Genomic DNA, 23,009 nt, shown 5'->3' on the forward strand with positions numbered 1-23,009 from the left:
GATGGTACGCTTTTTCACTGCCTTCTCTTTCTTCACACCCACATATCCAACAAAGAGTTGAGCATCCAAGCAGAAACCTTTAGTGCGATTGAGGTAGAACGCCAACTGGTGGAGGGATGCCTGGCTGCCAACACAACATCACAGACTTCAGTTGGAAGGTCAAAACCCGTCAACTGACGCCGCTTAATCTCCATGCATGAAGGCGAAGACTGGACAGGTTTGGGCAAAGAACGGTCCCCTGCTTCTGCGACAGAAGATCCTCCCGAAGGGGCAGTCTGAGTGGTGGATCGGTGGCCACTCTCAGTAGCTCTGGATACCATACTCTCCATTCCCAGTCCAGAGCCACCAAGATTACTTGGGCCCAGTCGTTCTTGATCTTCAGAACTCTGGACAGAAGTGGTATAGCCAGAAAGGCGTAAAGGAGGCCAGAGTGCAGCTCAAGATGAAAAGGGTCGCCGAGCAAGTGCCGCCTTGGAAACTCCAACGTGCAAAACAGCTGACATTAAGTGTTCTCTGTGGAGGCAAACAGATCTAACCAAGGTTTTCCCCACTGCTGAAAAAGACCATGCACCACCTCCGGATGGAGATGTGATTCGTGATCGGCTATGCATCGACGGCTGTGTTCATCTCCTATGGTGTTAGGAGTCCCCACCAGATGCTGGACCACAAGGGAAATCCCTGATGTATCAGCTATGTCCAGAGGTGCAGAGTCTCCTGACAAAGGGTCAGGACCCCACTCCGACCTGTTTGTTGCAGTACCACATGGCGGTAGTGTTGTCCGTGAACACCTCCACCACTTTCCCTTTCAGAGAGGGAAGAAATGCTTTCAATGAAAGCCTGATTGCCCGGAACTCCAAAAGATTGATTTGGAGACCAGACTTCGCTGGAGACCTGAGACCTCTGATCTCTGCCTCTCCCACGTGGCCACTCCATCCCAGGAGTGACACATCTGTCACTACTGAAAGATCTGTTTGGGGAAGAAAGAGGGATCTACCGTTGACTCAATCCTGATTTGAAAGCCACCACTGCAAGTCCTTCTCATTCCCTTCCGAGATCTGGACTATGTCGGAGAGGTTTCCCTGATGCTGCGCCCACTGGAACTTCAGGTCCCACTGCAGAGCCCACATATGCCATCTAGATGCAAGAGGCCATGAGGCCCAGCAGCCTCAGAGTCATTCTTTCAGGAACCCAGTATAGAGGCTGAAAGATAGGAATCATAGCCTGAATATCTTGGACTCGTTTTTGGGGAGGATAGGCCCGAAACTGCACTGTGTCAAGAACATCTCCAATGAAAGGGAGCATCTGAGAGGGAGTCGGTGTGACTTCGGCACATTTATAGTGAACCCCAGCATGAGCAAGAGCTTCGCCGTAGTCTGAAGGTGGGAGACAACTTTCTGGGGCGTGTCTGCCTTCAACAGTCAGTCGTCGAGATAGGGGAAAACTGAAACCCCAACCTGAGCAGATGAGCTGGAATCACCACCATCACTTTTGTGAACACCGAGGGGTGCTGGTGAGGCCCAAGGGAAGCACGGTAAATTGAAAGTGCTTGTGACATACCATAAATCGAATGTAACATCTGTGGGCAGGCAAGATGGGGATATGGAAATAAGCGTCCTGCAAGTCCAACGCTACCATCCAGTCTCCTGGGTCCAAGGCAGACAGGACATGAGCCAGCGTGAGCATTTAGAACTTCTCCTTTTAGAGGAAGAGATTGAGGGCCCGAAGGTCTAGGATAGGACGTAAGCCCTTGTCCTTTTTGGGCACCAGAAGGTAGCGACAACCTACTTCTGGGGAAGGGACCCTCTCTATGGCTCCGTTGGCCAAGAGAGCCGCAACTTCCTCGTGGAGAAGTGCCAGATGATCCTCTGGTAGGCGGCCATAGGATAGAGGCATGGCCCGAGGGGCAGTCTCGAAGGGGAGGGAGTAGCCCTTCAGACAATATGCAAAACCCACCTGTCCATAGCGATGGATTCCCAGTGGGGTAGGTGATCTGGAATGGGAGGACAGACTAGAAAGGCTTGGAGGCTGCAGCAGGGGCGGGGGTGTACTGGACAGACTGGTTCGCTGTCCCATGAGCCCGTGGGATTCAACGTCCCCGCCACACAGCGGCTGATCAGCATTGGTTGCACGGTGGCTGGGAAATGGATGTGACAGGGAGCCTCTTCTGTGGCTGTTAGGGACAAAGGGCAGTCGAAAGGTCGAGGGACTGAGCCATAGCCCGGGAGTCCTTGAACCTCTCAAGCGGCAAATCTGCATTGTCTCCAATGAGATGGGTGCCATCAAAGGGCATATCCATAGGGGTCTGTAGGATATCCGTGGAGAAACCAGATGTCCTCAACCAGGCGTTGCGCCTCAAGGCCACAGTCAACGCAACCGATCGATCAAGAGAGTCGGTCGTGTCCAGCCCACATCACATAGTGAATTTCGACGCGTCTCTCCCATCAGCAACTGCTTGGGAGATGATAGTCTGGACCTCCTCCAGTATCTGCAGCAAGATGTGCGCAAGCTTATCCCACAGGGAGTGAGTATAACGTCCCAAAAGGCATGCAGTGTTCACGACAGACTGGAGGAAGAAAACATTTTCTTCTGAAATTGGTCCAGTTCTTTGATTCCCGATCCGGAGGTGCAGAAGGAAATGTGTCAGATGAAGAGGATGCATTATAATAAGGCTCTCAGGCACTAGGTGTTGGGACAGGAATTTAGGGTTGTTCAGGGCAGGCCATTGGCGGCGAGCGACCATCCTGTTCACAGGAGCCCCCGTGCTGGGTTTGGACCAAGTACCCAGAAGGACATCAGTAAGGGCTTCATTGAAAGGAAGGATGGCCTCAGATATGTAAGCCCCTGGTTGAATGTAGGAGGCTGGCCTGGTTTGTAGTGGGTACCTAAGGTACTTACACCTTATACCAGGTCTAGTTATCCCTTATTAGTGAAATGTAGTCAGTGTCTAGAAGCCAGGCTCTCTAGGGGTAGTGTGGATGAGCAGCCAAGACTTGCAAAGCTCATGCAATACCACTGTAGTCACACAGTACTCACACAGATGAGAGAAAATACTTGGTGTTATTGGTGACACATATGCCAAAAATACCATAGAGACTATACTTCCTTAGAAGGTACGTTATACACAAATTATATACACTAGTATGCAGAAATGTGCCTAAAAACAGTTAGAAAACAGTGCAATTAGTGAAAATCACAATAGTTAGAAAAAGGCCTGGAGGGGAACACAAACCATATACTAAGAAAGTGGAATGTGAAAGTCGGTTTCCCACTTAGGCAAGTGTAGTGTGTAGAGGGGTGCTGGGAGTATTAAAAAACACCAAAGGTAAGTAATAGAACCCAACCCAGAGCGTAGGAAAGCAGGAGTAAATCACAGTAACTTTCCTAGAACACACAAGAACACGAGAAAGTAGATTATGCAAGAACCTGAGGAGACTGCAAGACACCAACAATGGATTCCTGGACCTGAAGACCTGTGGTAGAAAGGGACCAAGTCCAAGACGAACTGAAGAGTCCAGGGAGAACAGGAGCCCTTGCTATCCCGGATGAAGGTGCGGAAGAAGAGCCACTGGTGAAGAACAACAGTCAGTACTGCACCCAAGAAGATGAATGTGGGTTCCTGGTGCAGATTATGTCCCACGCTGGGTGGATGAATGCAGTCTGGTTTGTGTCGTTGGATTCCACCAACAAGCCTTGGCACACACAAAGCTCGCGGTTAGTGGAAAATGGCGCTGCCAGGGATCAGGAGGGACTTGGTGGGCTCTATCCAGGAAGGGGAGTCAGAGAGGGCTCTCAGCAACTCAGAGAGCCCACAGAAGATCAGGTAGCGCACGCAGGAGTCCCACAGCACACGGACAAAGAAGGTGCAAAAGGAGGCCCACGCAGCACTACACAAAGGGATCCCACGCACAAAGCTGTGTGTCGCAGGAAGAAGTGTTGGGGACCACAGCTGCGTGATGCAAGAAGAAGTTTGTGGCAGGATGTCAACAAGCCTTGGCAACTGCAAAACACAGGGTGCATGAGGGTACTGTCTTGCGTGGGGAGGCAAGCTCTTACTTCCACCAAAGTTGGACAGCTGGATGTCAGGACCGTGGGAACCACTTCAGTCCGCCACCTGTGATACTGGATCCATGCACTTTGTCAGCAGAGGGGACCCAATACATTGGTCGTCGCTGCAGAGGGGTGCCTTCTGAAGCTGGGAAGTGACTCCTTCACCTCAAGGGAGATTCCTTCGTTCTTCTTGTGCAGGCTGAAGACTGGCTATCCTCAGAGGATGCACGACTGGTAAAAAAGTTGCAGTTGCTGGCATGAGTTGAAGATACAATGTTGCAGAAGTCGTCCTTGCTTCTTGGTTGCAGTTGTAGAGTTCCTGGAGGGTCCAGATGCAGTTTCTTCAGTAAGAAGGTGAAGTAAAGGATGCAGAGGATTCATGCTGGATTCTTGCAATCCAAATCTGAAGAACCACCCAATAGAGACCCTAAATAGCTCTGAAATGGGGATTGGCCAGCTACACAGGTAAGCACCTATCAGCGGAGGGCTCTGACATCACCTACTGGCACTGGCCACTCAGATGCTCCTAAAGTTCCCTGCCACTATGGAATCCAAGATGGCAAACCCCAGGGATCCTCTGGAGGAGCTCTGAGCACCACCCCTGGGGTGGTGATGGACAGGGTAGTGGTTCCTTTCCTTTCTTTTGTCCAATTTTGCACCAGAGCAGGGGCTGGGGGGGTCCCTTAACCGGTGTAGACTGGATTATGCAAGGAGGAAACCATCTGTGCCCTTCAAAGCATTTCCAGAGGCTCTTGGAGGCTACCCCTCCCATGACTGTAACACCTATTTCCAAAGGCAGAGGGTGTAACACCCCTCTCCCAAAGGAAATGCATTGTTCTGCCTTCCTGGGATTGAGCTGCTCAAGCAAAAGGAGGGCAGAAACCTTTCTGAGAGGTGGCAGCAGCTGGGGCTGCCTGGAAAACCTCAGAAGGCTGTAATGGCAGTACTGGGGGTCCTCTAAGGAGGCCCCAGAGTGCATGGAATCATACAACCAATGCTTGCAAAAGCCTTGGGGTATTACTCCAACATGCTTGATACCAAACATGGCCATATTTGGAGTTACCATTGTAAAGCTGGACATAGGTGGTGACCTATGTCCAGTGCACGCATAAAACGGCGTCCCCAAACTCACAAAGTCCAGGAAAATGGTCCTGGAGGTCATGGGGGCACCTCTGCTAGTGAAGGGGTGCCCTCACACACAGGTACTCTGCACCCAGCCTTCACGGCTGGAAGGCATTTAATAAGGGTGACTTATAAGTGACCAGGTGCAGTGTAAATGGCAATGAAAAGGTGCATGCACCTTTTCACACAGGCTGCAATGGCAGTCCTGTAGAAGCCTTTGCATGGGCTCCCTATGCGTGGCAAAAGAAATGCTGCAACCCATAGGGATCCCCTGGAACCCCAATGCCCTGGGTACCTAGGTACCATATACTAGGGACTTACAAGGGGGTACCAATATGACTGTTTTGGATGAAATACTGGGTTACCAGTATGCAGTGACAAAATTTAGAGGAGAGAGACCATAATTACTTGGGTCCTGGTTAGCAGGATTCCAGTGAACACAGTCAAACACCCTGACATCAGGGCAGATATAGGGTAATTTCCTACACCTGGTTAAAGCACCTCCATCAGGAAAGGAGGCCTGACTTCAACAGAAGGCAGTTTAAGGTCAAGGACCGCAGCTGCCCTACTAACTACCATAGAATAAGTGGCTCCCTCTGCCGTAGCCATGGTAGGAGTAGAAAGCATGCCAGCATCTGGAGAATTATCCCACCCACTGGCCTCACCCAATTCCTGTGCCCATTCCATATTTGCATTATCTTGGTACTCATAAGGGTCCAGGGACCCCTTGAATCCTTCTGTGTATTCATAACCAAAAGAATAAGGGTCTGAATACAACCTAGGGTGAATAGACCACGTTGAAGAAGAGGGCGGCGGCGGCCAGCACTACTCAGACTCAGAGTTGTCGGGGATAAGGATCGGGTCGATAGTGGGTACAACCAACGTCAGGAGCACCGACGGTCAAACAAGTGCCAGGGAAGGTCTCGAAGGTACGCCAGGCATGGTACGGAGCCGGTAGCAGTTCCGGAGAGGACCTTGGTGGCCGGAGTTGCCAGCGCGGAAACCAAAGGGCCCCCAGCCGAACCCCCAGAGCCCGGAGGTGCCAAAGGGGGCTCGGACTGCCTAAAAATTAGTCACTGAGCTTTCAATTGGGCAGGGGTCGCTTCGGCTCCCGGAAAGTCAGGGAGGCGTGGAGCGGACCCAGAGTAGGCTCCGAGGAAGGAGGCCTAGAACGTTGACACTCCTCCCGCAGCTTGTTAACCATGCAACAGGGTGAAGTCGAAGGATACCTAGCCTACTTCGAATTTTTCTTCTTCCTTCTAGAGGTGGAGGACGACGAGTGGTGGTGACTCCACGAGCAGTATCAAGACCTTCCTCTCGAGTGAAACCAGAATCAATGCGGAGTCGAGGGCTGTTCCGCCATAAGCTTGAGGGTACACTCCCTCAAGGTCTTTGGGTGCATGGCCTGGCACTTGGAGCATGACTTCGGGTCGTGGTTGTGCTCCAGTCATCACAAACAGACCCGGTGCAGATCAGTCATTGACATCATGCAATGACAGGCCTCGCAAGGCTTGAAACCGGTCTTCGGGGACATCCTCTACGCACCAAAAACTTCACCAAAAACTCGACAAAAGAAAAGAACTGACTTCACCACGCTGAGGCAGCGTCTATATACCACTCCCGACATCATCACGACGACCACGACACCAACGACGCAAGCGGAGTTGACTAACGGCACCTAACGACGCGCTTCAGTACTGCTTGAAGAAAAATCTCTGGATCCAGTCTGGCGGCTGAGGAAACTTCTAAGGTAAGGAATCTGCAACTAGAAGTCTCTATCAGATAGCATTATACACTGACACTTGGGTACGAATTAAGATAACACAAATGCATGCCACTGGGAAAATCTACAACAACAAAGGCCTTGAGCAAGGCTGTGTTATTGCCCACACATGGTTCAACCTATTCACAGCTGACCTGGGTGGGGAATTGCTTAATGGGAACACATGCCCCTCCTAAATTGGGCCAGACAAGACTCCCTATAATACAGTATGCTGACACTGGTCTTGCTTGCTCAAATCCAGATTGGGATGAAGAGGGCCTTTGATATAGTCCACTCACACAACACAATGAACGCTTTGCAGGCAAATGCTGCTAAAACAAAGATTCAGATTTTTGGCCATAAAACAACAAAAAAAACGTCAACTGGAATAGAACCTAGACCCATTAAAGATAGGGACATCAAGCGAATACAACTATATTGGAGTTTGGGTCTTAGACACTGGCAAACCCTTGTCCCAGGCCACCGTACTGCATTGGCAGAGAATGCAGCTAAGACTACTTATGCCCCCTCCAAATTATACCATAGGCTACAATCTCATTCAGTGGAGGAAGTCTAGCGCATTATTAAGGCAAAATTACTACCAATAACAAAGGTATGGCAACTTTCATATCTCAGCAGGCTCACTGCGTCATTTGAGTACTGTCACCTTGCCTCTTACAAAAAAATATTTTGGATCCCTAGGCATACTCATTGTACAGTGATTCGCATTGAGTTTGACCTGACGAAGATGGGCATAAAATGTAAAAAAAGACATAATAAAATTCCATCACCAGGTGATCAGGGCTGATCCACAGTCTCTGCGTGGGGCACTGAAAGAAATGTTTTGGACAACAACGGAAACTGGTCAAAGTACCTGAGGAGCACCCAGGCCACTCTAAACATGGCCCAATGTACTTACAAGATCATCTCATCACTATGGTCCAGCTATAGAAAACCTTAAAAGAAGGAGGGAGGAGGGTCTCAAGAGAATCAGATATTAAGACCTCCAGGAAAATCAAAAGAGCAAAGGGCCTTGCGGCTGCGCATGAGGCTACTCATTGTCAACTGTACTTAAAAGCTGCCACTGGAAACCGTGCATTTAGGAGTATATTGCCTGTTCGGTTTCTAACTCTTCCTGTATGGTAATACAGATCTCATTGGAAGGCCTCGGCCTAGGTTCAGAAACAATGCAGGTTGTGCCAATATCACACGGAATGAGCAGTTCATATTGTATACCCTGCTCCTTTACAAAATAGTTGTATGTATCCAAGACCTACATTTCTCCAGCACAAGCTAAGAACATGGAACCTGGAAACATGGAAAGAGGAGCTGACATATCTGCACACAGCAGAAGCCCTAAAGGAACTAGCCCAGTCTGACAAACTTTTTTCAGAAGCAGGCAGGTGCCTACATGACACCAACAGACCACAGGAGATAGCTTCCGGGGGTCTAGAGCCTGTAATCCGCCATCCAAATAGTAAGCAAAAGGGGTGCGGGAGGCCCAGCAGCATGCACAACAGGAGGGCCTCGACCTGTTTAGGCTGAATTTGATCGCTCAGGAAGAAGTAAGGCCACAGAACTATCTGGCCACCCCAGCCAGTACATCTCCATGCACTTTCACAGAGAACACTTGCACAGCATGCCCAAAAGTATGTGCACATGACACTTTAGTTTAATGCAACTTGTATTTTGAATGCGTAGCAAAATTAGAGAGCATCCAGTCTTCTGCAGCAGGCCTGCCCCTTCAAGGCTAATACTAGCATAGATTGCCCCTTATTTGCACATTTCACCTTTGGTTTTAGTGCAGCTTGCTACTTCGACTGGCTAGCAAATTCAGTGAGCGATCAGTCCACGGCTGCATGCTGCACAACAGTGTATACTACATACTGAAGTTGATCATGCTTTTATGCGTGGGTCCTATTAAGTGTATCTCTCATAGTTTTATCTACTTAGTGGCACACTAGGGTAAATACTATTTTATTCAATTTCTTCATTTTTATGTTGATTTTTTGTTTGTTTTTGGTTTATCTTGATTGTAATGATTTTAAGTAATCATGCATTAAAGCGTGCTGACTGTGTTGAAGAAATAATTTGAATACCTTTTGTCGGTTCTGTCTGAAGTGGCCAATAGAACATCTGGAGACATGGACAAGGAAAAAACATTGGCATGTGGAACCAACAGGTACTTAATCAGAAGCAGCCGGCTTGTGCCCCTCAGTTGCCCACATATCCAACTAATTCTTATGCAAGAGTCATTTTAGTCTTGAAGGACGAAGGCAAGCCATACCAGTGCCCTAGAAAACGATCTAACACTCCTACATGTTTCAGAACTTATTTTAGTTCAGACTTTAAGCGAGTTACTAAAACAAAATTATTGTTGCTGAAATTATTTTCTGTATGCACCAACAAGTAGCTGAATGATTGTGAAAGTACTGAATGTCATGAATACATTGGTAAATTGGAACTAAAACTTAATTTCTCTAACAAGACTTTGCAACATAACTTTGCAATGTAACTAAACATACAAGGTTTGATTGAGTGAACATTTATTCTATGTGTTGCTTAAGAACTAAAAAACTTACTCTTGTTGTTACGCTAGTGGCATCAGATCCTGCTACAGCTTGGGTTGCCACATGGCCTTGAAAAATGGAATTTACAGAGTTAAAAAAGCTGGATTTTCCTGCTCCAACTGGACCAATCATTAAGACTCGACTATGAGAAATCTTATTCATGCTTGGTTTGTAGTTCCTCACAACTTCAATCAACCTTCTTTTATCCCTGTGAGGAAATAAAAAAACCTGTTAATTATCCGTACAGTGAGTGTGAAATTTTAATTCTACCGTAGCCAAGACATACCTTTTGACCGGGCCCTCTCTGCAGGATCAACCCCAAATGTTTTGCCTTTAGTGCTGTTCTCCTCGCGGAAGCAGGTCAGTTGTGAATTCGTCATAGTGAACCCCAAAGATTAAAGGATGTGTGCTGTAGCCTGGTGGTGGTTGATGACTACCTGCGGCAAGCACCCCATTATCAGCCAATTGTTAAGGTAGGTGAAGAACCTGACCTTTGAAGATGGTCTGCTACCACCGCTATCACTTTTGTTGACACCAGAGGGGCACTGGTAAAGTAGAGAGCGCAGTAAACTGAAAATGCTGAGCCTCAGGATGGGTATAGGGAAAAAGGCATCCTGCGGATCTGATGCCACAATACAGTATCCAGTCAAGGGTAGCCTAGACCTGGGTCAGAGTGAGCATTATGGATTCGTCGTTCCAGAGAAAGCGTTGAGAAGGTCCAGGTCTAAGATAGTATGAAGGATTACATCCTTCTTTAGCACCAGAAAGTAATGGTAATAACAGCTATGACCGACTTCTGATACAGGTATCCCCTCAATAGCTCCTTTATCCAAAAGGACTTTCACAGCCTGCCATAAGTTGGATAGCTGGCCCTCTGTCAGTAGTTCCGAGGATGGTCCCTGTATCCCTTCTGGACAATTTCAGAACACTGACAACCTTCAGCATGACCACGGAGGAAAGTGCTTCCTTTGCAGTGACAGAGCATGGCAGAGAGACAAGGCTGAAATCATGAGAGATGTCAAGACCACTGGCATCACTGAGGTTATCATACCAGTTGTCTTAGTGGTAGGGTTGACCTATTTCATCTCTTGCATCATAGTCACTATCTAAATCATTCCCAAAGAAAGAATAGAATAGTAGGATATGAGATGTGTCTGTGGACGTGGGACACTAAGTGGATTAGATGGAGAAAGTTGCGAGTCGACAGAAACCGAGAACGGAACCGTCTGAGAGTTGGAAAGCACAATGGAAACTTTGTCCTTCGGGCATCAGTTGAGGGTTCAGAGAACAGTCATGGTGCCCAAGTCAGAGTCAGAACAGAAGCTGGGGGATGCTCACTGGTGTGTTTGGAGGGTCCATTAGGCACAGAGGGTAAAATCTAACTAAATCACCTATCAGAGCCTTATCTATGTAGCACTCAAAAGCTGCAGAAGAGTGGCAGAATGTCAAAGTGCAATATGATAATTGTCTGATTGTGGCATAGCACCCCCTTATTTAAGGCTTATGAGTTGACAGATAGGATCCATTACTTTTGCACATTTTTGGCCTACCCAAAAGGCTGAAAGATAGATAAAAAGGACTGCTTATGGATCTGCACTTTCACTTTTTTGATCTTCGAATTTTAGGATAGCATATGGTAATACATGGTAATATATATGGGAAATGAGATGATCGATAGGAAATACTAATTTTGTATTTCTTTTGGCCTATCCTGGGAGGTTGAAAGATGGATGAGAAGATATGTGTATACATTTGCACCTTCACCTCTTATTGATCTCAGACTTTTATGACAACTGTTGAAAGGGGCTACTCAAGTGGGTGGCACAACCAGTGCTGCAGGCCCACTACAGGCCCTAGGCACATATAGTGCACATTACTAGGGACTTATAAGTAAATTAAATAGTCCAATCAGGTATGATCCAAGGTTACCATGTTTAAAGGGAGAGTGCATATGCACTTTAGCACTGGTTAGCAGTGATAAAGTGTGCAGAGTCTAAAAGCCAGCAAAAATAGTGTCCAAAAAGTGGAGGGAGGCAGGCAAAAAGTTAGGGGTGACCACTCTAAGGCTGTCAGGTCTAACATGTGTCCCCCCCAGCTGAAAGTGGGGAGAGCTACCCGACCTCCTGGGAGCTCTCATCGCTTAGGCGGAAGTATCTGGAGAGACCATCAGCATTGGCGTGGTCAACCCCTGGGCGATGCTCCACCGTAAAGTCCATCCCCTGTAGGGAAATGGACCACCTCAAGAGTTTAGGATTTTCACCCCTCATCTGCATGAGCCCTGAGGGGCCGGTGGTCTGTCTAAACCAGGAAGTGAGTCCCAAACAGGTATGGCCTCAGCTTCTTCAGTGCCCAGACCACAGCAAAAGCTTCTCTCTCAATAGCACTCCACCTCTGTTGCCGTGGTAATAGCCTTCTGCTAATAAAGACTACTGGTTGGTCTAGGCCCTATTCATTTAGCTGTGCTAGGACCGCCCCTATGCCATGCTCTGAAGCGTCTGTCTGCACAATAAATTCCTTGGAGTAGTCAGGGGCCTTGAGCACCAGGTGGTTGCCAGGCCTTGATAGTTTCAATCTTGGCCTGGAGTGGCTGCACCTTGCCACCACCCAGTAGGTGTCCCAAGTACACCACAGAACCCTGCCCAATCTGGCACTTACTAGCCTTGATGGTCAGGCCTGACTGTTGCAGGGCCTGAAGCACCTCCTTGAGGTGGAGCAGGTGTTCCTCCTAGCTGGAACTGTAGACAGCTATGTCGTCCAGGTAGGCTGCACAGAAGGCATCCTTGCCAGCTAGGACCCCGTTAACCAACCTTTGGAAGGTGGCGGGGGCATTTTTCAACCCAAGCGGCATCACCCGGAACTGGTAATGGCAATCAGGTGTGGAAAATGCGGATCTCTCTTTAGCCCCCTCAGTCAGGGCGATCTGCCAGTACCCTGAAGTAAGATCAAACGTACTCAGGAACTTGGCAGCACCCAGTCTGTCAACAAGCTCATCAGCTCGGGGGATGGGGTGAGCATCAGTCTGTGTGACTGAGTTGAGACCCCAGTAGTCCACACAGAACCGGAGTTCTGGCTTCGCACCTGGGGCAGTAGCCTTAGGGACCAACACCACAGGGCTGGCCCAGGGACTAGTGGATTTCTCAATAACCCTTAAAGCTAACATCTTGGAGACCTCCTCCTTGATGCTGACCTTCACCTTATCCGATAACCTGTAAATTTTGTTCTTCACAGAGAGACTGTCACCTGTGTCAATGTCATGAACACAGAGGTGGGTCAGTCCAGGAGTAAGGGAGAACAGGGGGGAGAACTGCTCCAACAGCTCATAGCAGTCTCCTCTCTGGTTTAGAGTCAGGGAGTCAGAGAGAATGACCCCTTTCACTAACCCATCACATTCTTGGGCAGAGAGGAGGTTGGTGAGAGGTTCACTCTCCTCTTCCATTCCTTCATCTGTGACCAGAAGCATGTTGACTTCAGACCTCTCAAAATGAGGCTTCAGTCGGTTGACATGGAGCACCCTTAGGGGGTTCCTAGGGGTTTGGAGGTCCACTAGGTAAGAGGCCTCCCCTTTCCGCTCCTTTACTTCAAATGGGCCAGACCAGCGGTCCTGGAGAGCTCTAGGCTCTACTGGCTCCACTGCCCACAATTTGTCTCCAGGTTGAAACTCTACCAGGGTGGCCTTCTGGTCAGCGTTTCATTACCTCTTGACTGGCCTCAAGGTTACTTTTGGCCTCTTTCCAGAAGCGGGTCATCTGGTTGCGGAGGGCCAACATATAGCTGACCACATCCTGAGGGGGTGCCTTTGGAGCTTTCTCCAATCCCTCCTTGACAATGCTTAAGAGTCCCCTGACAGGGTACCCATAGAGAAGCTCAAAGGGATTGAATCCTACCACCTTCTGGGGTACCTCTCTGTAAGCAAAGAGAAGGCATGGTAAGAGAACGTCCCACTTACGCCTCAGAGCCTCAGGGAGGCCACCAATCATGACTTTCAAGGTCTTGTTGAATCTCTCCACAAGACCATTAGATTGGGGGTGATAGGGTGTGGTGAACTTGTAGGTTACACCACACACATCCCACATAGACTTCATGTATGCAGACATGAAGTTAGTGCCTCTGTCAGACACTATGGGCCTGATTACAACTTTGGAGGAGGTGTTAATCCGTCCCAAAAGTGACGGTAAAGTGACGGATTTACCACCAGCCATATTACGAGTCCATTATATCCTATGGAACTCGTAATACGGATGGTGGTATATCCGTCACATTTGGGATAGATTAACACCTCCTCCAAAGTTGTAATCAGGCCCTATATCCTTTGGGAATCCCACACCGGTAAATATCCCCATCAGAGTTCTGGTCACCACCGGTGCAGTTACGGTCCTCAGAGGAATTGCCTCTGGGTAACGGGTGGCATGGTCCACCAAAACCAGGATGAACCTGTTGCCTAGGGCAGTTTTGGGGTCCAATGGACCAACAATGTAGATGCCCACCCTTTCAAAGGGGTTGCCAACGAAGTGGAATCAAGGGGGCCTTAACCCTTTTTCCTGTTTTACCAGTGGCCTGGCAGGTAGGACAAGATCTACAGAATGTATCTGAGTTTGTCCTTATTCTGGGCCAATAAAAGTGGGTGACAAGCCTGTCAAAGGTCTTTTCTTGCCCCAAATGTCCTGCCAGGGGAATGTCGTGAGCCAGACCCAGTAGGAAGGTTCGGTAACACTGGGGGACCACCAGCGCACGCGCTGCCCCAATGGCCGGAACCTTAGGCTCACTGTAGAGGCGATCATTCTTCCAATATATGTGGTGATCACCAGAGGCTTCTCCTGCTGCCTGGGCTGAGGCTTGCTTCCTCATACCCTCTTGAGTGGGACATTCTTTCTGCGCCTTGCAGAATTCCTCCCTGGTGGGTCCACCCTCAACTTGCCAGCCAGCAAGCTCAGGTAGATCACCTAGGGTGGCAATGTCTTCCCCAGTTGGCTCGGGGGCCTCCTCCTCAGGAACCCCGTCAACCACTGCGGGAACTTCTGGGACCGGTTTCCCGCATCCCTTGCCCCTCCTCTTGGCAGTTGTCTGGGCCATTGTTCCAGGCTCCAGACGCCCTTGACTTCCCTCTCGGTCAGCCATGGACCGTGTGGTCATGCAGACCCACTCAGGCAATCCTAACATTTCCAAGTGTGACCTTAGCTCTACCTCCTTCCAGGTAGTGTGCTCAAGGTCGTTGCCTAACAGACAATCTACAGGCATGGCAGGACTCACAGCTACTTTCAGAGTACCAGAGACCCCCCCCCCACCCAAAGGGAACCAGAGTTACCGGTAGGTGGCTCTCGCGATTGTCAGCGACTATGACCTGGTGAAATGTATTGGGGATGACCTGCTCTGCTGACACCAGCTGACCCTTGACAGTAGTCATGCTGGCTCCTGTGTCACACAGAGCCTCCACCCTTTGCCCATTGATGGTGACCCACCGTCTATACTTGGAAGTATTGGCAGGCATGTGGGCTTTTGGCACTATCTCTGCATCCCCCAGGGACACTAGGGTTACCTCTGTCTGCACCCCAAAACTGTCTGGGACCATCTCCTCCCCGAGCGCTACGCTAGCTAACCCAGGTGTCTGCCCTCCTTGGGGGGGCTGTGGCCTCTTGGGACACTTGGAGTCACCCGCAGGGTGCCCATACTTATTGCACTCTGAACAGTGGTGTACATACCTCCCTGTCTTATGGTCAGTGAAACCTTTCTTTTGAGAATTAGACCGGGCTAGTTACCATTACTCCCTTGGGAACTATTTTGGGGGCCTTTTGAGAACTCCTTGTTTTTAAGTTGTTCTCCCCCCTCTTTCTTCTGATGGGAAACCTGACCACCTTTGTGGGTGTCCCCCCCCAGATACCTTCTTGGACACTCTGGTACTAGTCCAGAGGTCCGCCTCCTCAGCAAGCTTCCTGGGATCAGTCAGCTTACTGTCTAAAAGGTGCTCACGCAACTCTGTAAAACAAATACCAAGCATATGCTCTCTCAGAATTAAATTATATAATCCTGTGTAATCATCTACTTTGCAGCACCGCACCCATCCATTCAGTGCCTTTCTGGAAAAGTCAAAGAAATCTACCCATGTTTGTGTGGATTGTTTGGTGCTGTCCCTGAACCTCTGACGGTATTTCTCAGGGGTCAGCCCAAACTTGGCAAGAAAAAATGGCTTTCTGAAGTGGGTATGTGTTTTGATCCGGTTGTCCAATGTGGGAAGTGTGTCCCTCCCCAAAGGCGGTACATAACCCCACATAGTTACCCCACATTGCCCTTCAGGAACCTCATGAGCCCTTAGTGCAACTTCATAAGCAGCTAACCATTTATCTATGTCATCTCCCACCACAAAACTAAGCACCACATTTTTGGGTATACAAACCTTCTTTTCTCCAGCAGGTCCTGTCTGTATGCTGCCACCATTACTGCTGGATTCAGACTGCTTTGCCTTGAGATCCAGCTCCTTGAGACTCAGTTCATGAGCCAAAAAGGTTTCTTTTCAGCCAAGGCTCTCTCAGCTGCAGCTTCAGCTCTTTCAGCTCCAATCTGTTTGGCTGCTCTTTAAGCCTCAGCTTGCTTGGCTTCTCTCTCTGCCCTTCTTTCCTCCTGTTGAGCCTCAATTTTCAGTTTTGCCATTTGCAATTGGAACTCCCTTTCTTCTCTCCTTTCCTCTGCGGTCAGGCTTTGCACACAGACACTGCTCCCTGGACTGGAAGGGGGCACAATTGCAGTGGTAACATCATCCATTGATAGCAACAAATCCTCTGAGGGGCCATTTTCTGGCTTCTCTTCCTCATCATCCTCCTCTAAATGGGCTTCTGCCCAGACCCTCAGCGCCACTTGAAAGTCCTCCTTTTTGGAGGCCCCTTGGGTGGGTACTCTCATCACCCTGCAGAACCCTCTTAGCTGTTTGACAGTATATGTATCCAACAGGGCTAGGTCAAAGTCTCCTACTTGAGACCTAGCCAGAGATATGTTGAGTGAGGATTTAGTTTTTGCAAATTGTCAGGTAAAACGAATTTGCAAAAAAGAGATAAAAATCAAGTTGACCTTCAACTGTGGGTAGGTAGTGAAATACTTAGCTACTGTATGTCACTACACAAATACAAGTCCTATCCTCACGGCTGATCACCAATGTTAGAAATGTTTTTTTTGGTTGGCAGTCAGGTTACCTCCTGTCCAAGCAAGAATCCTCACTCTAGTCAGGGTAAGTCACACACAATCCAAAATTATCCTGCGCCCACCCTCTGGTAGCTTGGCACGAGCAGTCAGGCTTAACTTAGAAGGCAATGTGTAAAGTATTTGTGCAATAAATCATACAATAACACAATATAGCACCACAAAAATACACCACACAGAGTTTAGAAAAATACATAATATTTATCTGGATAATTGCAGGTCAAAACAAATAAAGATGCAATGTGAAACTGTAGAGATATCACTGAAAAGTGATATAAAGTGTCTTTAAAAAGCAAACAAAGTCTTTTTCAAGCACAAAGTACCTGGTTTAAAGTGGAAAATCTCAGCAAAGGGCAGCAGAAGAAGAGTTACGTGGAAAAATGGTGTGTGCGTCGATTTCTCCCCTGCACACACGGACTTGCGTCGTTATTTTTCATGCAGGGAAGTTGTGCGTCGTTTTCCAGCGCGCGGACAGTCTCTCTCTGTGGTTCGTGGAATTACCAGATGTCCTGGGGTCTGTGCGTGGTATCCTAGGCTTGTTTTCCGGCTGCGCGTCGTTCTGGTGGGCTGTGCGTGGAATCTTCTCCCTCACGGCAGGCGTCATGTCGATTTCCTTTCTGGAGTCGGGCGGCGTTGTCCAGACGAGGCCGTGCGTCGAAGTTCCGGTCACACCGCAGGCGTCGCGTACAGCAGCGTGTTTCTGGATCGGCGTGCAGTGAATTTCTCACCGCCGAACAAGCTGTGCATCGAATTGTTCGGCGCACAAGGCGTCCAAATGAAACAGAGAAGTCTTTTTGGTCCTGAGACTTCAGGGAACAGGAGGCAAGCTCTATCCAAGCCCTTGGAGAGCACTTCAGCAGCAAGGCAAGAGTTCAGCAAGGCAGCAGGGCAACAGCAAGGCAGCAGTCCTTTATAGAAAGCAGCCAGGTGAGTCCTTTAGGCAGCCAGGCAGTTCTTCTTGGCAGGATGCAGGTTCTGGTTCAGGTTTCTTCTCCAGCAAGTGTCTGATGAGGTAAGGCAGAGGCTCTGTTTTATACCCAAACGTGCCTTTGAAGTGGGGGGAGACTTCAAAGAGTGGCTAAGAAATGCACCAGGTTACCTTTCAGTTCAATCCTGTCTGCCAGGATCCCAGTAGTGGGTGTGACAGTCCTTTGTGTGAGAGCAGGCCCTCCACCCTTCCAGCCCAGGACCCATTCAAAATGCAGATGTATGCAAGTGAGGCTGGGTACCCTGTGTTTGGGGTGTGTCTGAGTGAATGCACAAGGAGCTGTCAACTAAGCCCAGCCAGACGTGGATTGTAAGGCACAGAAAGATTTAAGTGCAAAGAAATGCTCACTTTCTAAAAGTGGCATTTCTAGAATAGTAATATTAAATCCAACTTCACCAGTCAGCAGGATTTGGTATTACCATTCTGACCATACCAAATATGACCTTCCTACTCCCTTCAGACCAGCAGCTACCACTTCAATACTGCATGAGGGCAGCCCCAATGTTAGCCTATGAAGGGAGCAGGCCTCACAGTAGTGCAAAAACGAATTTAGGAGTGTTACACTACCAGGACATGTAAACTACACAGGTACATGTCCTGCCTTTCACCCACACAGCACCCTGCTCTAGGGGTTACCTAGGGCACACATTAGGGGTGACTTATATGTGGAGAAAGGGGAGGTTTAGGCTTGGCAAGTACTTTTAAATGCCAAGTCGAGGTGACAGTGAAACTGCACACACAGGCTTTGCAATGGCAGGCCTAAGACAAGGTAAAGGGGCTACTTAAGTGGGTGGCTCAACCAGTGCTGCAGGCCCACTAGTAGCATTTAATCTACAGGCCCTAGGCACATATAGTGCACATTACTAGGGACTTATAAGTAAATTAAATAGTCCAATCAGCTATGATCCAAGGTTACCATGTTTAAAGGGAGAGAGCATATGCACTTTAGCACTGGTTAGCTGTGATAAAGTGCACAGAGACTTAAAGCCAGCAAATACAGTGCCCAAAAAGTGGAGGGAGGCAGGCAAAAAGTTAGGGGTGACCACCCTAAGGCTGTCAGGTCTAACAACAACCTACAGCATGCTGCCTTGTTTTAATACCTTGTGCTGATGGGCCGGAAATGAGGCCTATGCCTTACTGGTGGCAGTTAATATTAGCTTTTTTTCCCGCCCAAGTACTTTTTATCATGGAAAAAACTGGGGGGGGGGGGTACTCTTGTCCTATTGCAAATTGGCAGAATGATACTGGGTGATTACATTTATTTTTTGTATACCACTCTGTGCCATATAGTGTGCTACATATATGTAACTATGAGTTTTTATACATACTTTGATATGTGCTTTATATGTGCTTTAATTGTATATTTGTGCAACAATTTTAAGTAATCAAGCAATAAATCTACTTCAAACGTCAAACTCAATCAACCAGACCACATTCCCAACTTAAAACGTTTTACTGATAAAAATTTGCAAAGGGACCTCAAATTATACACGTTTAATTGATTACTCATAATTTTTTCACTGGGTTAACAGAACAAAGTTATGGCTCTGAGCACATATAAATTGGTAGATTAAACTGGTGTGTTTCTTTTCTGTTTTGTCGCAATACTAATGCAACAAGTGAAATTGTTATTGAGAGCGGCTGCGGACTGTTGCAGGTACCAGCACACCGTTTAACAGCATGACTGTGCCCATTTTGGAAGGGGACATATATATCTATCTATCTATCTATATATGGAAAATGTCAGTTACCCAGAGTACATCTGTTCGTGGCATGTTACGCTGCAGAGTCATCCGATTCCGAACCCTGAATCGAGATAGCCATCTCTTCCTCCTCGATGTCGATGTCGAGTTGTGTCGATTTCGATGCCATCTGCAAGCGTCTTGCTTGATCTCTTGAGGTCTTCTTCAACTGAAAAGCCTTGCAGGCCTCACAGGTATCCTCTCTATGTTCCGGTGACAAACACAGATTACAGACCCGATGCTGGTCTCTATAAGGATACTTGGCATGGCACATCGGACAGAAACGGAAGGGGGTCCGGTCCATGAGGCTTCGACAATGGGTGTGGTCGGGCCGACCAGGCCTCGGTTGGGTGCGGAAGACCCGAAGGGCCGCCGAAGCGGTTGTCTCATTGGTGCCGATGTAGCTATAGGAAAACCGATCCCGAACGCAAACAATACTGACAGATTTTCAATGATTTCTTAAACTTTCCCGATTCTAATCACTGAGCGAAGAGGAACACGGCCGAACCCGATGGCGGAAAGAAAACAATCTAAGATGGAGTCGATGCCCATGCACAATGGAGCCGAAAGGGAGGAGTCACTCGGTCCCGTGACTCGAAAATACTTCTTTGAAGAAAAACAACTTGTAACACTCCGAGCCCAACACTAGATGGCAGGAACAGTGCACAGCATGTGTATCTGCAGCTACACAGGCCATCAAACATAGATAGATAGATAGATAGATAGATAGATAGATAGATAGATAGATAGATAGATAGATAGATAGACAGATAGATAGATAGATATTTTTCCAGGTCAGCCATAAGTTCTCATAAATATTGCAGACTGAGTAATAGTCAAGTACAACATGAACTGTAGGTGAAGAAGGGTCTATTTGATGATGCAAAGCCTGCGGGCCCAATTCACAAAGGTCAACTTATACCAAAAGTCTAGATTTACGAAAACATTTATTCACAAAGGTAAGTAACGAGTAGTGCAGAGATTTCATCCCAAATGTGGACGTAAAGATTCTACTCATAGCTTACCTTTGTGAGTACCGAAAAATAGTACAGTTGGACTTTTGGTCTAAACTTAAACCAAAAGTCCAACTTTACCTTTGTGAATCAGGCCCCCAGTGTTTGAATTACAAAGTGAACCTGTTTTTAAATTAAAATACTAAATTTGGCATTGTAAAGTGAGGAGTCACTGTGCCTTGTTAAAGTAAGGTCGACTTGCATAGTGCTCCAATTTAAAACATGTAAACTGTAACCCCTTGCTCGTTTAAAGGAATAATGTTGGCTTTAGTGTCATATTGCAAGTGACGTTGCACACTTTAAACGTGTACAGTGTTAAACACCTACTTATTTCTAACTCTGTGTTGGACTAAGAAAGGAATCTGACTCTGGAATCATAACATATTAGTGGAAATAACAATCATTACCCAACATATGACAGTCTTAAAAAGCGTACCCCAATTAAAGCAAATCGTGATACATGGTATCACAGCTACAATAGTCGAAGAAAATCAATACACTGGCCCCATTTGAAGAACTGTTTTTTTCACTGGCCTTCAGGAACCTTAATGCCTATAAGAGATGGCTTTTGTTTTGATCACATAATGTCCAGGAATGTCCCTAATGGATTTAAGTGAGAGAAAGAGTTTTCCATACTTTTATTCACAACTTTGCCAAAGGTTCGGTTAGCACTTGTCCGTTTTTCACAGCCGTGTCCCTTTGATTCTCTTTACTTCCCAGGCTTCGAAAAGATAGGTCACAGAAACAGGAATTCCTAGTAAGACCCGAGAACCTTCTAGCCTTGTAGGTGATAGACCACATTCCCATGTCCCCAGAGTAGCCTTTCAAAGTCAGAGACTCTGGAAGCAGGAATCCCACTCTTCAGTACTTCTTCAGGTACATGCATTTTATTCCTGCAGGAAGACTTGTGTTTTCTCATTCTCATCTAGAACTATGAAATCTCTTTAAGCTAGATGACATAGCACTTTTTTTCCAATACCGATATACAGTAATGAATCAAGGCAGTGGTTACTGGTGAGGGAGTGGACTGAAGCATATATTGCAGCACAACAAATATCCAGGAGGGGAAAGCTTCTGTACAATTCGGAAGAAGCATTATTTAGCCAGGTACAATGTGTAAATGCAAAAAGCTGGCTTTTTTCTTAGCTAGGAAATAACACACGTCAGTCCACCAGAACTGGGCATCAACACCATGATCCCGAGTTGTGTAATGTAAAAAAGTAGAGACCAATGAGAGTCCAAATAATGCAGTCGTGCTTGCTCCTTGGAAGGAAAGAAGAACATCTGCAGGGCTTAACAAGGAAAGGGGAACTCACCTTTGGAAAAAAAGGATGTCATCATTCAAAGCACTAACTTGTTCCTAAAGGAATAAGATGAATGGAGGATGAATTGAAATGGCCTGCAGCAGGATCAGTCATCGATCTGATGCAACAGCAATAAGGCAAGTCCAAATCCAAGTAAAAGAACAGCTGTGCCTGGGCTCAAAAGGTAAAGCGATAAAAAAAAGTGAGAACCAAATTCGGTACTCACTGGGCCATGATGAAAATAAAGAAGAAAAAATGTGTCCTCAAGAAACTGCACCACAGGAGGTGAACAAAGAAAAACAGAGAAAAGGGTAGCCTTTCAAAGACACCCAAGCAATGCCTTGCCAAGGAAAAATAGCTCAAATTTGCATAACATCAGACAAACTTAAGTTGAGTGGCACACCTTTCTCCTCAGTCATGATGAGGAACCAGCAACAGGAAGAAATATATTTTTGAGAGGGTCAGCAATTATTGAGAATGACATCCACAGCCTCTTAGGGTAGATCAAATTCCCCACCCAATCTCAAAGCTCAAAAGTGCAACAACGGAAGATACAGATGGAGCATCTTAAATTTCCACTATAATAGAAGGTCATTCCTGAACTGAGCACAAAAGCTCATAGATCATGCAGATCAAGCAACATCAGCCAATCCTCTGAAGAGACAGCATCTTGATTTTTTTTCGCAGAGGAAGACGTTCAGTACTTGCCATGAACTGAAAGCTGCCTCACTTCTTTTGAGCAAATCACAGCAGGAATAACATCCCCAGTGTATGTCCACCTCAGGTACAAACTTCATGGCTTCTTTGCTCAGAAAGAACAGCATCTCCAAGACGACTTCAGCAGGACTCACTGATGGGGCAGAGGTAAAGGAGGGACTTGGAGAGGAGTTGCCTAAAAAGGAAGTGCATATCGATTTGCTGCAATCTAGAGGACTGATGTAATGGCTTGTCAATTTACTGTAGAATGAGGAAATGCATTGCTGGAGAAGCCAAGCCCACCGAGTGCACCATAACACATCTTTATTTGAAGTGCACCTGTTCTGAAAGTCAAAAACCTTTCAAAGGCATGACTATCAGGTGTACATGCATATGCCTGAAAAAAACAATGGAATACAACCAGGTGTGCTGTTTAATGATAACTAAAGTGCCTATGGATTTCAACTGAGTCCGGCATGTACACTCCAGAATGCAAAATCTGCTGGCAATATTTTAGCAGCTGCAGGAAGGGACACCATATAATCAGGAGGATATTCACTGACAACACTAGCTTATCCGA

The 23,009-nt window shown here is 47.4% G+C and overlaps 1 protein-coding gene across 3 annotated transcripts in view; it reads right to left on the reverse strand.

The window, feature by feature from the left end:
• The window catches only part of LOC138293162 (interferon-induced protein 44-like), a 302,295-nt gene that overhangs the window by 203,795 nt on the left and 75,491 nt on the right, over positions 1 to 23,009 (reverse strand). For all 3 annotated transcript variants that reach the window (XM_069232222.1, XM_069232220.1, XM_069232221.1), the window contains exon 4: positions 9,514 to 9,709. In XM_069232222.1, the coding sequence (XP_069088323.1) occupies positions 9,514 to 9,709 (196 nt within the window). The remainder of the gene's footprint in view (positions 1 to 9,513; positions 9,710 to 23,009) is intronic.

Source organism: Pleurodeles waltl, chromosome 4_2 (assembly GCF_031143425.1).
Source record: "Pleurodeles waltl isolate 20211129_DDA chromosome 4_2, aPleWal1.hap1.20221129, whole genome shotgun sequence".
NCBI classification, from domain to species: domain Eukaryota; kingdom Metazoa; phylum Chordata; class Amphibia; order Caudata; family Salamandridae; genus Pleurodeles; species Pleurodeles waltl.